The 19,516-nt window shown below is 41.0% G+C and overlaps 1 protein-coding gene and 1 long non-coding RNA gene across 3 annotated transcripts in view; one reads left to right on the top strand and one right to left on the bottom strand.

Moving 5' to 3' along the window:
* The window catches only part of LOC116217424, a 61,386-nt gene extending 57,219 nt beyond the window's left edge, over positions 1–4,167 (top strand). The window contains exon 4 of the long non-coding RNA XR_004161946.1: positions 1,512–4,167. This is a non-coding gene — a long non-coding RNA (uncharacterized LOC116217424). The remainder of the gene's footprint in view (positions 1–1,511) is intronic.
* The window catches only part of UNC5D (unc-5 netrin receptor D), a 93,957-nt gene that overhangs the window by 31,674 nt on the left and 42,767 nt on the right, over positions 1–19,516 (bottom strand). For both annotated transcript variants that reach the window (XM_019622627.2, XM_010723105.3), the window contains exons 2-4: positions 12,702–12,920; positions 7,107–7,250; positions 6,911–7,014 (exon numbers count right to left, since the gene is read on the bottom strand). In XM_019622627.2, the coding sequence (XP_019478172.1) occupies positions 6,911–7,014; positions 7,107–7,250; positions 12,702–12,920 (467 nt within the window). The remainder of the gene's footprint in view (positions 1–6,910; positions 7,015–7,106; positions 7,251–12,701; positions 12,921–19,516) is intronic.

Raw genomic sequence — 19,516 nt, 5'->3', positions numbered from 1 at the left:
GGACAGCTATGAGAGCCTATAGAGATAAGCAGGTCTTTTATGATGAGAAGCAATGCTCAATACATGAAAAGAATTCAGTTTCCCTACAAGGAGCTCTATTTTCTCTTAAGATTCGAGAAAAATGCTGTTAACTCTTGGTGCTTACAACAGAAGATGGTCAAAGTGTTAAACCACGTTGTGTATGCAGAGCATACAGCGTGCAGCAGCCATCTCTGTGCAACAGCCACTGCCCCATCCACTCCCTCCACTATACCTTAACATGGGATGCTGACCTGCAGGTCAGCTGCGTGGAGCAGAAACACGGATAAACATCTGAGGACAACAGGGCAAACATTAGCAAAATTACTGACTTAACAGTGTGGGCTATCCGTAACATTTCAGGAGTTTGCAGTGTCCAAATAACATCCATTCCAACATTGAACTTAGTGAGAAAACCTTTAAAAATCAAATTGTAACAAAGGACAGAATAGCAAACTGACCTCTAAGTGTGGCTGCACAGCCCTTCAGCCCCTCCATCATTCTATGAGCTGCAAACCCCAGAGGCTGGGATGCGCTGAAACATCCACAGCCAACAAACCCCACTATAACGTTTGCAATGGATGGAAGGAAAACCACCACTGTGCAAAACCACGTCCTTTTTAATTCCCCACTTTCACAGAATAACAGTGGAATGTAAGGCTTTTTATTTTTGCATATTGAGCAAGAGCATTAAAGTGGTTCTTACGAGCACTGATAATCAGAAGCCGTTTTTGCTTTTGAAAACTATTCTTTGTTTGAACGTGGAAAGAGTGTGACTCCAGGCTCTGTGCATTACAGTTGCTGTTGAAATACCTCGTCCATGATCTAGGTTAAAGAATAATAAAAAAAAAATAAATGTTCAGGGCATTGAAGATGAAGTGCTTCAGGGAAGAAAAAAAAGAAACACACCAAAAACCAGCAGAAAGATAACAAGGCAGCACTTGGCTCACAGAGTTGTGGTGCCAAAGGGAAGGAATGAATGCAGGACTTGAGCAAAAGATGAAACAGCATATTAAGCAAACAGAATCTTTATTCTGTTTGTGGTGTCCATGCATCCGTGGAACACAAAGGCTTAAAGAAGAGGCTTTAATTGAGCAAGTTTTGTGCAGAATAAGGGCCTGCATACTATTAAGTAGGACTACGTTCTGCACAGTCAGATCAGTGGGCCGTGCACCACCCCCAGTAACAGCACAGGTTTCCATCTATGCCATGTATAAAGGTATCACAGAGGAAAATGCTGTCCTTACAACACTGGTTTCTAAAGCAGCATTCCTCCCCCACCTCCTGAAAATTATCAGCATTTTAGAGTCTAATTCATAAGCAGAAATTCCATGGGGTATCCGTACCAAAACAAATCCTTCATTCAGAATTTGAAGGTCTCATTGATCAGCTGGCTTTGCCAACAAATTAGCAGAAGGTTGCATATTCCTTATGCTGTGTGTTGCACCTCGGAAGACCCTATTAGTGATTTTTATATCTTCCCTCCTCAACAGTTTGGAGTTCTGCTTCAGCCTGAAGATCTAAAGCTGAGACATCCTTCCTGCAGAGCAGCAGTACGTGGGATGCACCCACTGAGCCCTGGGTGCGTGTGTGCTTCCAGCACCTGCAGGGAAACACTCTGTGTTGAAATCTATTTGTCACTGCTCACATTAAACAAAATCAGGAATTTGCATAATTCCTTCAGAAAGCAATAAGAATTCGTTTCACCATGCTGAATACAACCACGTGTAATTTTGTCATGCTTAAGTTAACTACTGAATTTCTTACCATTCCCCATCGTTTTATGATTTTAAGGAAATGGATGTTGGCAGTAGCTGAAGTGAAATCTGTCTTTAAGAAGAGATGAATAATCACTGAGACACATTGCACACACTGTGAAACATTTTTGGCATAAAATGAAATGCACGTATTGTATTTGTAACCAACATACCTTAAAAGCAGAGCAAAGATTGATCTCCCAGGCACAGGGTCAAAGATCTATAACAAACTCTATACAATGCATGCTGTTTGCATTTAGTAATCATACTCTGCTCTGTGTAACTAGAAACAAGATTCATTGAAGACAATAATTCAGCAGCCTTTTTTGCCATAGTGTTTTACTACAATCCCATTATCCTGCCATATTACGTTTTACAGTATGTGTGCAAGTCCCATAAATACATGAGCCTATGTAAAATAGGCAGCAATGACTCTCACTGCTTTCTGAACTCCGCAGCTTGTGAATTTTATGTGGGTTTTGCATTTTGTTGATGTGTTTGCAGCAGGATGTATACTGCCCAGAAGAGAAATTATTTTATATTTCCATTAAAAGCTACAGCAGTAAATAAGCCATCAGAACTCATGCAGATTTTCACTGGAACTTCTACAGCAGTCCATTAAAGCATCAAAATCTGTGTTAAAAATTTGAAAAAGTATTTGGATACAGCTCCATTTAAACCTTAAATATATATTTGGATATAAATGATAAAGATATTTTAGAGTCTTCTGCAGACCTCTCGAGTTTGCACTCATCAACAACAGCTCAGCACAACGGCAGATGCAGAAGGGTCTGCAAGTCATTGATACCCAAATATGAACTATTCAGAGACTTAATCTCAGAAGGTATTTACTTAGAATAAAAGAGATTTGGAATAAATCTCCAGGCCAACTTCTGCTCCAATTGACTTTATCAGCGCTCCAGCACTTCCAGTTGGGACTTGGCTCCTCGAGCTAACACCAGATGCAACACAGAACTGCAGCTCTCCCATTTAGCAGCATAAGCACTGCAGCACTGCTCTGGCAAAGATGAACAGAATCCAGAAAGCAAAAGGGTTCGTTTGATTTTCTTTATGTGAAAGCCTGCTGTTTAGAAATGCTGATCTCTAGTATCAATAAGTTGGAAGACTCATTACTAACGTGCCCACAACCAACATCACAGCCCCTGACCAGAACAGTGAAGAGAACTTAAAAACAGATGCCTAAAAAGATTTCTAGCAAAAATCAGCTACAAAATTACATCTTAACTTGTTCCAACATCCCAAATTCCACTCTTATGCACTGATAATGTAAGATGTACAGAATAAAGGTTATCCTAAACTTCACTGAATGCATATTGACCAAGTCTTTTCCAGGCTCCAGTTCAACAACCATCACAGAGTGCAACATCACAACCATCAAGAAGCAGACAGGAAAGAAATGCCATCAATGAACCAAAGAGGATGCTGTAATTTATTCTGTTTGCTGACTCCAGGATCCTGTGGAAAGCACCAGGATCTATTAGTAATATTGATTCCAGATGCAGCCCAAGTACAGACTTGCACAAAAAGACAGAATCAAGTTGTTCAATTCTTCATTATTTCACTTCTAAAGTAAACGAATGTGCCACTGAGAGGCACCGAGTCCAATGCTCAGTATGTTCTTAAAATTAATAGAAGAATATCCTTTGGCAAGAAAAGAGGAAAACATTCAGGGATGACAATTATGGTTACTGACCTGCCAACATTATGGATATGAAATCTTACCCAAGTTGCTTTACATAGTCACTGACAGCAGGTATGAACAGAACTAGATCTTGTTAATAGTATGACTGTAATACATAGAAAGGAGCAGCAAACACATTTCTTGAGGATGAGGGCTTAGCATCCATTGCAGAAACTTGCCCCTCCTTTGCTTTGCACTGATCTAAAGCCAAGATTTGTAAAAAGAGAGCAATGGGGCTTAAGAACCCAGCTGGGTTTAACTCCTTTACATCTTGATAAACACAAAGGTTTATGGGTTTTTTTCTCACCAAACATGGCAGCAGAGACCTGAGGCTGAGCACCCATCTGGCAGCTCCCAGAAACCATCAGCAGATGTGGATTTATCATCCTATCCAACTCCTGTGCTACACCACAATTGCAGCACTGCACACACCCTGAGCTAAATGAAGCCTCTGTTGCACACAATTAATAAACCTATCTATGGGGAGAATCTCTTGTGGGGATTGTGAGCCAGAACTGCCTCTTCCCTGGGCCAACACTGCATCAATTGTGCGAGAAATGGCTCTGGTCCCATCCAATCTGTGCCAGCAGAGATTGTTACATTCAAACCAACATTTGCCACAGCAGGGGACTATCAGATGCTCTACTTGAAAGGCTGGATTTTCTTTTTTGTTTTGTTGTTTAACTCATTAAAAAAAAAGAATTTATTTGGGTTGGGTGCTGATGCCTGCAAGCACAGCTGCTCACCAGCTCTGTTTTGCTTACCATGCAAATGCATGTGAGAAGATGATTTTAAACCTTTCTACATTATGCCCAGTGTCAGTATTTGGGTTTTTTTACTCATACTGCTGTGGCAACGTGCACAGAACACTGCATGCACTCAGCAACCTCCCAAAGCAAAACTTCCTTACGTTCCTCTACTTACAGGAGCAAACTCTAGAGGTGGGCAACATAGAAAAGGCAGCAGAGGCAGAAATACAGGCTGGTCTATGGGGCTGATAGCAGCTAATTCCTGGGCCTGCACACAAAGAGAAAGGCTGAGCATCCTAGGAGCAAAGTGCGTTGGTCTGGATGCTCCAAAGGGCCCAAATGTTCATTACTGGTAACAGTTGGGCACTTTCAATAGCATTTGATGCACGAGAGATGAATTTCAGCTCTATGAAGACAGCCATCACATTCTTGGAAAGAGAATGCAGGTTTAGAGAGATCCTTTTCTATATGTCTTTTAGTTCAGACCCAGCTGACACAAGCAACTGCAATTTGCTGCTAAATGAGTCAAGACAGCACAGTGCATTTCAAAGCAGCATTAAATCCAGAGCTTGCCTCAGCAGGATTTGGAGCTCTTGATTCGTGCCTGTGTGACATTAAAGCTGAATCAGAATACTGCAAATTCCTTATTTGTAATCCTCCTTGGTTGTTTGTTTTCACTAATGTGTTATCCATCTTAAAGACCATTTACTACAAGTGAACTGCGTGAGCACACAAAGCACTGACAATGTTACATTGGCTCCCATTATTTGTAAATTAATTCATACAAGGCAGGTCTTATGTCATATGTAGTCTGGATACATTACAACTATGGATCCAAATCTTTAATCCATACTTTACTACCTCCTCTTTTATATATTGCATGCAGAAAGTAATACTAATAAGAAACCTTAATCCAGATACTTTTACTGCTGCCAATGATGAGATGTTGAAGCCATATTTGTTTTGGAACAGAGTAAAAGTTAAAGTTCTCTCAATAAAACTGAATTTGATCTAGAGAAATTCTCTCTGGAGAATATCTCCGTGAGGTTTGGTCTTCACCACAGTTATGTCACCCCCCAAAATAAAGAAAAAGATGTAATACTGAGGCACCGTTGGCAGAGATGCTGACTGTGAGGACATTCCAGTAGTCTCACCAAGCTAATTACTGAGGATTTGGGAGATTAAGCCACAGCGTAGGACATTTTTATCCTTAGGTTTAACAATTCCTCAGCACCTTTAAGCTGCAGAAAAATAATTCCAGAAGTGAAGATTTATATTGTTGATAATGGGGCAGGCTCACTGAAATAATGGAGTTGAACTTAAATTTCATCCCACCATGAAGTGTCTGTCTCTCACCAAGCTGCATAGTGTGATTCAAGGTTTGGCTGCACCAGTCCTTCATCACCATGGTCAGAAATTAATCACTCAATTAATTTGTTCCTATGGCAGGCACAGAACTGTGTGCTCTTTGGAAAAATAATGGTGCTGTATTTCTGCACTTAATGGACAGAATAATCAGAATCTTCTGCAGGGGTTCAGGCAGACATTGGCACAGTAACACAAATGGGGGTGAGAGTCTCCTGTCCATGTTCCCCATACCACGATTAGCATCTATTTTGCATCTACTGAAACCAATGTGAGCTTCATCCATAGTTTCTTCAAGTCTTACCGTCTAGGATTTTATCCAAACTCTAAAAAGAGAAATTCTTGTTTCCAAACCATTCAGTCTCAGGTTTTACAGCATTCTACGTTTCTTGGTTCCGTACACACACCCAACAATTATTGAGCAAAACTTATGGGCTCTCCCTGTTACTTTTATCCAGAGTAGGTCTCCCATAACTCAAAAATACCAAATGAGTTTACAACATGGAGCTTACAGCTTACTGCCACAGACCAGAGCCATTACTCATTTGAACACTTAATTATTTTCAGAAGACAGTTTACCTTGATGAGCATAGAATTAGCCTTGAATCCTTTATGTGAAGCCTTTATGTGAGATTTTACTGTCCAGAGCAAATATGACCTGTTACGATATACAGGCTTTATTAGTAGCAATAACAATTTTACCATCAGCATCAGTAAATCAGGGCTTTCTGAGAACTCTGCAATTTTATCTGTAGAAAACAACTGAAATGCCAGCTTTTCCATTCAGTATCATTCCTAACTTTCCAAAAGGACAGATATTCTGCTCAATCGTTGACCGTAAAGCTGGTAATTCTAAAATCCTCAGTAAAATTTAAACAGCGTTCGGCATTTTTTCCTCAAATGGTCCAATTCCAACAAAGACAGCATTCTGTGGATATTTAAACATGCATAAATTGAAAACCAGACAAATGCAGGTAATCAGCTCAGCAAACCATGCTTGTTAGGTAGAAGTTCACCTATTTATTCAATAGGTAACAGGTGCCCGTTTACTCATTGTTTGTTTCTTTGGATCTCAAGGAGTACACATGGGATTTATACAAATAATCACCTGAAAACTTTCTGCTCACCTCTAAACATCGTATTTTTAGAAGCAGTAACAAAAGCAAAGCAACTCAAATCCCCAAAATAGTCAACATAGAACAACACACGTTGATCCCGCGTGGAGAGCCCGGATTTTTGCAGTGAGGAGCACTGCCACAATGCTGGGCCTGGAAACCTGCAGTGCTGAGCCCTTCTTGTGTGTCATGCAGAAAGCTCACCTCAGCTGCAGGGACGCCCTCGGGGGGCCGGCAGTGAAGAACGATCATCCCTTCAATAGGAACCTCCTTCCCCTGGGGGTCTTGCTCAAAGTTTTTCCTTAAATCTGCAGAGTTCAATACCAAAAAAAAAAACAACAAACCAACTCATTACAACTCCAACGCATCCGAAGAACATCAGAAGGTTTATTCTACTCACAAGCGATGCGGACGGACGCCTTTCTGCTCTTTGAGGTCCCCAGATGGCTCCATGCCACGCACTGACACCAGTAATCTTCTGGTCCATGAAAGTCCTCCACCTGCTGCCTTGTCACATTGATGAACACCTCTCGAACTTTCAGGCCTGAAGGGGGAAGATACAGAAAACTAAGTGATATGAGCTACCTTCCTCGGGCATAAAGCAGACGCTTTTCTTTTAATTAAACAATTCCATTTTTTAATCAAGGCAAAGCTTTAATTACTTTGACAATAATATATTACTGTTAATTAAATCCTAAAAGCTGACTAGGTCATAATGCATCAAATGAAACAAATTACCCACCCACTTTGGCCTTTGCAAGAGTGTAATGCTTCAGAAACCTTTTCTCACATGCCTTTTGTCACTTGGAGGGATTATTTGGCATTGTATAACATAAAGTGAAATTGTATTCCCATTTACCACTCTCAGTGCACTTGAAGCTCTTTCTGAAGCACCCTGGTGGACCCACATCCATTACCCCCAAGTCAAGTCAATCCACCAGAATTATGCATAAGTGATAGGAATTAAACAGGTTCATCTAAATAACTCAGAAAAGAATCTCATGGAATAATGAAGGCAAACCAGGAGTAACGATGGGAAGAGTCTCGTACTTATTTTTCCTCCTGCTGCCATTTCCATAACTCCCCGTACACAGCCAACATTCAGCAGCATTGCCTTCAGAGCAGCAGCTTTTGTTTCAGACAAGGTAACACAAATGGAGGCCTTCTAAACCTGACACCTTATTTTATATAATCGCAATGTTTGCTATATCTGTATGCTAAATCTGTAACTACCTTTGTATGACAACGTTGGGGAGAGAAAATATAATCCAAATCACTGTTAAGAGGCATTAAAAATCACTTAGGAGAGCTAGTCAGAAAAACATTAATTTGAAAATTGGAAAAAAAAGATCATGCCTACTACTTTCTTCCTTCTCTCCTCTGATGCAGTCCCAAGGTACTTATTTCCCCTTCAATGGAAATGAATGAAAACTCAATCTTAAAATATTTCATGCTTGTGAATTTATAAAGCACCACGAAATTTCTAAACCTGAACTCCATAAAAATTGGCTTCCACTTAATCTCAGGCACCATTAACAAATGGCTGGGTACTTCACTTCTTTAAGGCACCAGGAAGTCAACCTGGTTCTCTGACAAACAAGAGCTGAGGCCACTGGGGATGCTCACTAGAGAGCAGTGGGGGAGGGCAGAGGAGCTATAAAGCAATACAACATTTTTGTTCTGTTTCCAGCAATAGGCAAATTATTTCTTTTCATTTCTCCTGTTTGGCTTGTCTTTGGGAAATATGACATCTTAAGATATGGCCAAACCTACAAGAGCTTCCTCAGTTGTCTCGAAAATCATTTTAGCAGCTCAAATATTTATCCACGCTGTAATAAACAAACTGGTTGTTTCTATTTGTGCTTTGTTTTTACTATGTTGATGCATTTGTCAACAAAATTGTTTACAAAAGCTTCCCTTTGTTTCCTGTAATGATGAAAACATCACTGGCAGAACCCAGCAGTTCTGTTGGAAATCCCCTTCCCTGCTGACATATAAGATGTACAATGAAGCTTCACCATCTCAAAGTAAACACCCAGGCTGCTCTGAGAGCAACGAATCCCCAAGTTCTCAGCCATGCAACCTTCCTGTAGAGTGATGTTTATGGACAAGTGATAAGAGCAGCCACAGAAAGTTCCATTAGAGACCCTTGGAGTCCTGGTGACCTGACACAGCAGGTCCCAGTGGCTGAACATTTCTCATTCTGTCATGCTGGATAACACTGACAGATGCATATTTTATTGATACTGTATACATGACAAATCAAGCTGTGTGCAATCCCTGGATGATTTCAAAGCTCCAGAGCCTCAAAAGCTCATCCTCCAAATCCAAGCTAATTTGCAGCCATGTCCAACGAGGTTGCGACCCATCTACTTAAAGACTTCTTTGACAAGGATGAAAAACAATCAGTCCTTGACAAACAGTGACCTTTTTGAGATGGTTGTCTCTGGTCAGGGATCGCTCACCCAGCGCTCAATTAGCTGATGCACATTGCTGTGCAGCCACGTACATCCTATCAGCCTGTGAGTCTGCACTGCCTACAAACACAGTGCTGCTCTGTGCACTGCCACGAAGGTGCAGCAGCCTGAACTGCTACCAAGGTGAGAAGTTTACGTGGCATCCTGCTGTACCCAGGTACCTCTAGCTGGCCTCCCATGGTCAGCATATTCTCACCACGACCTCAAATAGCATCTTCCTGGGGAAAACCCACTCATCTCCTCACCAGCCATCAGCTCCTACCTCGCTGACCGTTCCCCACCTGGTTATGATACACTCCATCTCTCCTGAACTCTCCCAAATTTCCAAGTTACTCAAGGAATTTTTGGAAGCAGCGAATAGAAATGAGGAGTTGAGAACTGCACATTACACAGCTGCTGGTGCAAGCAACAGAGCCTTTACTGATACCAACCTGAAAAATCATCACGTGTGGAAGAGCAGAAGCCATTTCTAGGCTCATTGATGCTGTACAACACTGAGCAGTCACCACTGAATAAAGGCATCTACAGTTTTGGGTTTGTTAAGGTAGAATGCTCTCCACCCCAGCTCTTCCTTTCCCCAACATGTTTATTAATATTAATTGATATATGTCAGCCTGAAGCAACATTTAATGAGCTTTGAACCAGGCAGCCAAACTGTGCATGATTTTGAGAGATGCAGCGAGAAGGGGAGAAGCAGAAGAGGAATTCTGTCCCTTGGACTCCCCTGCTTTGTCAATCCACAAAACAGATGCATCCAAAATAACAGAATCGAGGTTGGAGGGGAAACTCCAGAGGACATCCACTCTTTGGGGAAAGTTGTTTGTGTGTTGTCTACAGAGAAAGTACACCTATTTTCACTGATTTTAGAACCAACTACAGAAAGCAAACCCACGGGGGAAAAGAGGCATATATTCTTCATTTATCATCGCTGTATTTCACCAGCAGATATATTCACTCACCATCTGCGTCTCAAAAATGCCAGAGAAAACATTCATAGGAAATGACACAGAGCAAAAAAAATATCCAGGCAAATAAAAACAGGCACATCATAAACAAGAACAACATTTTACCTGTAACTTGTATAACTCTAATAAGCATTGCAAGTCAACCTTTTAAATTATTGTGCAAATTATAACCATCATCTTTTGTTACACAGCACAGCCTTACAGAATATAAAATTATGACTGTGGTACTGAGATGCTAATAAGCTTTCTGCACCGTTGGATGGTTTAGCTGCAGATAGACTAATGTTGGCAGCAGATGAATAATTGCTCTCCATGTACTAAACATAACAGAACTTCAGCATTTGTCAGCTTTATTTGTTTAAATGAGAAAAACGCTGACAGCAGTTATTGCTGTAATCCTTTTATTTATCAGACAAGGAAACTCGAGTTACTTTTAGTGGTCTGATCCTGCGGTAAAACCAAAAGTTGAGATATTTGTAAGGTGCAGTCCTTCAGGAAAAAAGGAAATTCAGAAAATTCAGGAAAAAAAGAGAAGAAAAGCAGAAAGAAATGCACCAAACTATAATTATATATTACATTATATCATATATATCACATTATATTATATATTATATTCTTGTCACAGTAGGATCTATTAGCTCAGGCTCTTATTTTCTGAGCACATAGAGTGAGCAAAGTTCCCCTGCTGGAGTGCTTGTGGAATGAACAACAAAAGGCAGGCTGTGGATCGCTCTCCCCTTTTTGTAGCTCAAGAACGAAGGCAGAAGATGAAATAATTGGGTTTGTAACTGAGCAGTGGACCACAGCAGTGCATCCATCAGTCACAGCACATGCTGCCTTACCTGCCCTGACTTCCTGCAGCAGCAGCAGCAGCAGCAAAGCCACCACAGCACAGACTGCAATGCAAACCATCAGCCCCCCAGAACCCTTGATACACCCTCAGGCAGCCAGCTCGTGTCAGCTCAGTGTTCAACTACAAACCACACAGAGCTACAGAATTGATGCCCTTCCTCTCAGCTTCACATGTGGCTCTCATTATGTGCACTCCTTGCACAGCCTGGCTAAGAACACACAGGCAGGAATTTGCAGAGATGCTAAGATGCGTGTCTTGCTCACTTATTTGTTTCTATTCTTCACCACTATTCTACTATTCTTCTCCCAATTTCCATCACATACCAAAGAGTGGAAGGATGGAAAAGGGCAGCCCCATTTTTGTGCAGCATGACTTCCTTTTAGTGAATGCATTGACACTCATTAAACCAGAGGCACCACTTGTGCCATAAATTCGAGTGCAGTTTCTCACAGATGGAGCCCACGCAGTGTGCAGAACACGGAGTGTTTGGTAGCAGAAATGTTTATTCCCTGGATTTGGCTCCAGAGATGAGAGGACTGTCAGAGCACTCATTTACTCCCCTCCAAAAACCTCACGTCTGATGTTTCCTGAAGGCTGGGGAAAGGTTCTGAAGTAGTTTGTGGGTATGGATACATCTAGGAGAGAAGAACATCCAGGCCTGTCCTTCACAGCTCACCCAACGTAGCCATTCTTTGTGCCTTTCTGCATTCTGAGCATCATCACGGCCGCTTTTAGAACACATTAACTATTGGGATCACGCCCATGTGCAGACAGCAAACAATACTTTTAGTGCTAGCTCTGCCCTTGGGCTAAATTCAAATCTGCATCGTTTATATTCCAGATCCCATTTGCTAAATCTGTGCCTCCATGTCTCAAAACTCAACGTTACCGTGTGTTATTTAAAAGCAAAACAGAAAACCTACCACCTAATGTTGCTTCATCTTTTTTTTTTTCTCTTATTAATCCAAGGCTTATAAAACATAATTGCAGTATTCACAAGACAGCTTTTCATTAACCATATGGAAGAAAAACATTTAGGAACGACATTTCTTCTATATTGATTCAGCAGTGCCTTTAGAAGTAAAGGTTACGCCTATTAAATTCTTTTTGAAAAGGTAACTGTAGAAATTAGAGCTCACTCAGATTAGCATTTACAAAAAGCTGCTAGGATGAAATTTCTTCAGAATGTGTCACTTAAAGTGAATGCCAAACACCACTGTCACTTTAGGAGATGTATCTTCTTTTTTAAATGTGGTTTTTTCCCCCCTCTAAAGAGGAATTTCTGGTATTGATGGAGAGGATGTTGTGCCTACGCTGCTATTTCCAACCCGTGGAGTTGCCTAGCAATCGTGGAAGTTAAAAAGAGGAGGAAAGCAATAACAAAACCGAATTGTGAAATTACAAGACAGCGCAGCATTAAATTGGTTTGCAATACTTATCAAGATGCTTTTAAATGAGAAAAAATAGAGGGTGTGCTGGAAGCATGATAAAATCTGTTGATCGCTTTCAACTTTCTCCCTTCTTATTTCTCTTCTTTTAGAGAGAGATGCTTTCACACAATGGATTTCTCCTGCTGAACTTCATTACTTAGCAAATTACCATTCCTTCAGCTCAGTGCACCCAACAGCTCTTTGCCATTCAACTGTGTCACAGCCCCAGTGCTGTCTGTGCTTACACCTCCCCAAGGACACTGCCCTTACCTGTGGTCTCATCCATGCTTTCCTCCGACACGTGCTCGTTTTGGTGGACCCATTCACCATTGCACTTGAAGAAAATCTGCATGGCTGGCATGGCTTTGCAGCGTAAGACAATGGGGTTGCTTTTGATAATGTAGGCATCATCTGGTTCCTCCATGAAGTGAGGCAGTGTTCCAGGAGCAGATGGGATGGACTCTGGAAGGGCTTCGCTGTTATCATTTCCTGAAAGGGGCAGAAAGGAAAAACACACATTTTTCAATTGCTTTATTTTTGTATTATTTAACTGGTTGTAAACCACTTCTGTATTTTATTAAAAACTGATTTTATTAAAGAAAAACTTGAAGAATGCAATAGTTGTCAGGACTGTGCTTTCCAACTTGGTGCACACCAAGACAAAACAATAACGTAAGAACTTCCAGGGAAATTAGAACGTCAGAAAAAGGCATCATCCGTGCTGCCAAGTTTTATAGATGGGCACAGAAGGACTAAATGGGTCACCATAGATCATACAAGATGGGGCTCAGAGTACTAACCATGGAGAAATGTAGTGATGTGAGCAGCACTGCTGCAGCACTCCAACAGTGAAATAAGTAAACTGTGGTTCCAGACCCACATGGAGGAAATGTTCAATATGCTCCTATGCTGGTCCCCCTTCCTGCAGCCCTTTAAGGTGCTGCAGAAGTTGAAAAAAAAATTGGAAAAATTGGAAAAATTGGTGTCGATAGGGCTACAGCCTGCAGGGGGTAAGGCTGCACCATGGGCAGGAGGATCCAAAGGCACTCAAGTCAGCACACGTCCTATTTTCTCAATTTCTCTGCTTAGATGTGAACGCAGAAGCACTCAAACAATAATGAGCATACGACATCTATTTTTAATAGAAGTAACCCTGCTTAACACTCTGTATCTGTATTTGAAACTATACACCCTGTACGTGATGGGAAATGATTTTATTTCCGAGTGAGACTGAGAGACTTCCATTTTTCACAATGTTTTAAACTACATTTTCAGTGTACTTTATAAAATATTATCATAATTCTTAGCGTTTTACTACTGAACAGTTATGCCAATTTTCATCTTGTCAGTCTTCAGTAATACTGCGTCCCTGCAGGCCTTATTAAATCCATGCTTTATAGAATGACACTTTTGCTATTTCCCAAGAATTCAGAGAGGCAAAGGAACCCCACTCTGCCATCAATTCTTTCAGTGCTCCACGAGGCAGCAATGAGTTTGTGTGGGTTAAGGCTGGGTTGGAAGGGACCTCAAAGCCCATTGCTCCCATCCATCCTCCATTGGGCTGCAAAGGGCTCCATCTGTTGCCTCGGGCACCTCCAGGGATAGCAGGAATAGTGGAAGACTTTGGGAAGAATAGTGGACAACTTTACAGGGACCCCTGTAGTCAGAGGACTCGATGTTATACTGGGAACCCCTAAATTTGCTGTTCAGAGTGAGTTACAATGGATGAAACCCAAACTGTGCTGAAATGAAGGGCATAATTCTGCTCACAGGTGGGGTTGGGGCTTAACAGCAACACACAGCTGTGGTGTTACTGGGTTACTGATGAGCACTTGCAAACAACAGACACCACTCGTTTACTACTTGTGCTTTTTAATTTCACACATCTTTCTTTCCTGTTTTCTTTCAATGGTGCCTCACTTGTTTTAACATCCATCTAAAGCCTGCTGGAACTTTATAAGGGTTTTGATTTCAAGTTATTGCAGCTGTCAGCCTTCAAGGTTCAGCCATATGTACTCACAGGAAGGCAGTTATTCCACCACAACAGTGAATGACAGAGGGCAGAACTACCAAATGCAATCCCTGTGTGGCACTCAGACTAATTAAGTAGTTCTGTATCATTTACCAGCGGTGCTGAATAAGTAATAATTGGATTCGCTTTCAATGTATAGAGTTTCCAGAAAAATTATGCTGTGAGATTCATCAGCATGCATGTTTGATTACTGACCACTCTTCTGTTTCCTGCATTGTCAATCTTTGCTAAATACCATGTCCCTATAGACTTCAGTAAATCCATGTGGCAGAGGAAACAACAAAGGCATTAAAGGATTTCACAAGGCAACAAAATCTTGTATTTCCATCAATGTCTGCGTGGATGTCAAGAAAAAAAAACAACAACACATTTCTGCATATGTGGCAGGGTCAGATGTTTAAAAGAATGAAGGCAAATCTCATTGAAGTAGCTTTTCAAACTAATGGCCCCATCCAAATAATGGTTTTTAGTTACAAAAACTGCTCCCCGTGGAAGGAATGTGTCTAAAGGGGATTGCAGGTGGGAAGTCAGGCATTGCTTACAAACATGCCATGCATCCACTGTGGGTTTCCCATATAATTCCCATTGGAAGTCACAAGTGCAGGGCATGTCTCAGAGAGCCAACCTCAGGTGGCAGTGTGTGAGACTCAGAGCCTTCCTATGGATATAAAGTATAAACTTCCATAATCCTCCCCATCAAATATTTGGGCGACAGGTGGAAAATTGTTCTGCCAGCTGAGGGAAGACAAAATCCATTCCCTCCTGGCAATTTTCTGCAATGAAAACTCCAAAAGAAAAAAAAAAAGGACGTGCAATAAATTGTGGAAATCTAAAATATCATCACGCAAAAGCAGCGTGCTCAAAATCTTTAGCTGCAAACAAACCTCACTTATCTAAATTGTAAAGAATTCTATTTCTTCAGCAGAGGACTGGATGCTTCCACTTGGAGCTTCATTTTATACCTGTTTCTGTGCTGGGTTTTTTTTTTTTTCCATTTCACTTTGACAGCACTGTGTGGCTTCTTCAATCACTGCTTTTAAAGCATCATGAAGCCTGACAACGTATCTGGGCAGGAGGCATTGGCAGTTTCAGTTTCCCAAAGGGTGAGTGGTCAAGTCTGCAAATGGACACTATGAGCTGGCAATGCAGCCAGCAACCCAGTGCCACAGACCTCAGTTCCCATTCTATTAAAACCATGCTAAGCTGCATATGATATTTCTTTGTAGTTTAGAAGGCTTTAGATGACATTGTGTCCTCCTGAGCAGAAAAGGAAAGCGAAACTCAGGAAATCCATTGTCTTCAATAAGATTAAAAATCAAGGCAAATATCTATTCATCTATTTGCTTTAACAATCCCTTCCTATGTAACCTATTCTACATCTACAAAGCTGTAAAGGTTTTTCCAGCAGCGATAAAATGGACATTAAGAGAAAGTCCTGTTGTACACAGAAGGTTATCTGTGGGCTCAGGAGTGATGAGTGGGACTCAGGAGAATGACAGAACGGCCTGAAGCACTTGGAAGCAACTGAGCCAACTTGAAAAATTCTCTGCTTATGGGTGAAAAAACCCATAAGAACTGCCTGTGTCTGCTGAAGGATGAGCCAACACTTTGATCTGAACCAACCAACAAGAAACACACGTAGGAACCCTTCACTGTGAGCTGTACTTTCCTCAGAGAGGAAAGGAGAGAAGCTGTACTTTCCTTACATGATCCTATTTCTTGTATTTCTCTGAACAATCCCCTTTTCCCCCACTTTTCACCAAACAACAGTAACAACACTATAATCCAAACGCCTTTTCTCACAGAATCCATTTGAAAGAAACCCTACGATGTCAACAGCATTTTGCTGTAACAATAAAAGCCTCTGAAGTACCACTCTGTAAGTGAGCACAGCTGCTTTCACTGAGAAGAATTTGTGTGCCAATGTGACCCGGGCCATCTCCTCAATCCCTCTTTATTCCATTCTCTTTCCTTCTATCAGCCTGTTTCAGTAACACTTCTTTTCCCCATGAATTTCGTGTTCAGCTGACATTGTGCTGTCCCTCTCCATCCCTGCTGTTGCACAGAACTCATAGCAGTAACTTTCCAGAAACATTTTTAATGGGTTACAGGAGGGTACTGTGTTTGTTTCCATCGATAAGGATTAATATGTTCATGAAACAGAGGTCTTTTTAGTGCCAACAGAGATTAATGTTACACTATCATCATCCTTTATGCATTCTAAACCTATCTATATCAAAGCTATATGTGTTTTTAAAAATGATATATTCCATTTATTAAAAATTAAGTGGATTACAAACTTGAGGAATCTCTCATATGTTCATACATTCAACATCCACTTTTTTTTCCTTTATGCATTAGCAAGAAATATCAATCTTTAAGGAAAAAGTCTCCTTAGCATTCTAAAGAGACAAATCAGTGACATAGAAATGCAACGTGTGAAAAATAGCAAACCACAAGAAACAGAAAAAAAAAACAACTTTAAAAGCAAAACAGGAAAACACGTGATAATATCTGATTGTATAAAGAGAATCAAATGGATGAGGATAACCACTGTGTATTTAGCTAGCAGTCAGCCTGAAAACACCACAGCCTCACCAGTGTTCTGAATGAGCAAAACACACCTAAAACCTTCCTAGGTACAACACAGCTACCATAACATACTGACCAGACAGAGCTTCAATGGCAATAGCATCAGTTACAGAAACGTTAAGAATTTCCTGGAAACACATCATACTTGTCAGCAGGTTGTAGGAGATGGAGGAGCATCTCACATCTCCAGATGGTGCCATAGGACCACCAGATGGGCCACACCTCTGGGGCTCAGCAGATTGCTCTGAAGGTTCAGGCTCTGCTGTTGCCTGTTTTAAGAACAAGAAATAAATAACAAGAAAAAAAAAAAAAAACAACTCTGAATAAATTCACACACATGGTTGGGTTAGCTGATGTTACACGTGCCTCATATCGCTGCCAAGTGTGACGGTTGCCATTACGAAGTCAGTATTTCCTTACAACTCCTACACAGTGGAACAGGTCTTTAGGGCAGCTGGAAAAATTTAGCATGGAAGTACGTGACAAAGCAGGAGAGGGGGAACTGAAGAGCACTGGAAAGCCTTGCTTGGATTCTGATGTGTGTAGATACCTCACTTTGCCTTGAAAGCTACACGTATTTCTTAGCAGTCTGGTCTTCTGCTCTAGGAACAGACTTCTCCCAAGTACAATTATTGACTTAGCACAGCTGCTTATCAAGCCCTGGTCAAAATACAGTACCTGCTGATGCAAGCACTCGGAGCTCAGCAGCAGAGCAATAATAAATATAATAAATTCGTACCCAGTTCATAATCACACCTGTGGTACAACGCTCATTCTTAGCTGCAGCAGCATTTTATTTACTGAATGAGCCACCAGAGCTCCTTCCATGAATTCAATTCACACATCAATTGTCATTATTAAGGCTCAAGGCTTTGACGTGCCCAGGAGCAAATGCAGCTGCAGGAGATGCTCACTGCAGAGCCATTGGCATTCTGCTTCAAGAAGAGTTCTGTTTTGTTTGCAAGCAAGTAATAAGTCTGTCATACATTTGCTGATAACATATTAAGAAGGGGGCAAAGAAAACCCATACGTACACCAAACTGATTTTCTTTTAAAACCACTGTAGCAGCAAAGCTGCTCTACAGATAAATGTCAGTTTGATTTTTTTTTGTAAATGTTGAAGGGAAAAAAAAATTCTTCCTCCACCACAGAATAATGCCTGCAACTCCTGACAACACGTGTCACCCAGCAAAGCTTCTCAATGCTTTTCTTTGGCTGCCTGCACAGAAAGGTAAGCAGTATCTGTTTAATGCTGTGCTTACGATCTCAGCATAAACTCTCCCTGGCTGTTGTCCATCTGACCTTTCAGGTCCCTCAAATCCAGCAGAAAAGGTGCCAACGACATGATGCTCTCAAATAGCACATGACTTCATTGAAGATAAGGACAAAAAACAACATATACTGCTTTTAAGACAGAAACTAAAGTATCAGGGAATCCTCATTTGTCCAAGAGACTGACATCTAAAATAGAATGTCTATTCAGCTACAAAAAATAAAAATAAAAATCAACCTGTTGGTTGTAAACATGCAAACATTCACAATCAAGTTGTGAAATTCAGGTAAAAATTCAGCTGTACCACTGCATAGACAAAGCCTGGCCTTCAAACCTCACAAGGTCACGGTCTGATCCCAAGCACGAAACCATCCAATGCCCCAGGGATTTTGGTCTGTATGGGAGCTGTGATAACCAGGGATGACACCTGAGGGGTGTGCAGAGAGCAATGTAAGCGTGCTGATTTGTATTCTGGTTAGAAATAGCTCTTATGCTTACAAGCTCTAATCATAGTATCACCTAAAATATCTTTCCCATTGGAAAAGTTGGCACTTTTCATTTATTTTCTTCTTCTTGCTGTGAATCAAACTCAAATATCAGTCACTGTCAGAGGTAAATTACAGTATGGTACAAGACATTTAAATCACTCCTATCAGAATAGACATTATCACAATTCCAAATACAAAAGGAACTTCCCCCTCTCACCTATTCCTTTTTTTGCCAAAGCTCATTACCAAAGGCGCAAGCAGAACAAAACATGAATCATTGGGCTTCTTTGGGCTTAAAGATTTCTTTTATAAATGTCTAAATTAAATTAAAACCAGAACCTGGCCTGAGGTGAAGCACAGATATACTTCACTCGGCAAGAACATCAATGACAAGAGAAATAAGAGGTCACATTTCTTCCCTTGCATTTGCAAACAGTGCTCTCGAGCTCCTCCTTAGCAACATGACCTCTTACAGTCTACTTTATCCAAAACTGTACTCATAGTCATATGCTCATGCAGCTATTTCATCTTAATTCCTGCCCCTGTGGTATTCACTAGAAAAATCCAACGTTACCACCAGTAATTCATCCCAAGAAAAGTGAATTTCTGCCCACAAATCATGAAGTTCCTCAAAACATATAAATAAAAGAATTATGGAGTCTTCAGTACACAAACTTTCACCAGCAAACACTTCCCCCTT

This window comes from Meleagris gallopavo, chromosome 24 (genome assembly GCF_000146605.3).
Source record: "Meleagris gallopavo isolate NT-WF06-2002-E0010 breed Aviagen turkey brand Nicholas breeding stock chromosome 24, Turkey_5.1, whole genome shotgun sequence".
NCBI classification, from domain to species: domain Eukaryota; kingdom Metazoa; phylum Chordata; class Aves; order Galliformes; family Phasianidae; genus Meleagris; species Meleagris gallopavo.
This window is presented reverse-complemented; position numbering and strand designations above follow the sequence as displayed.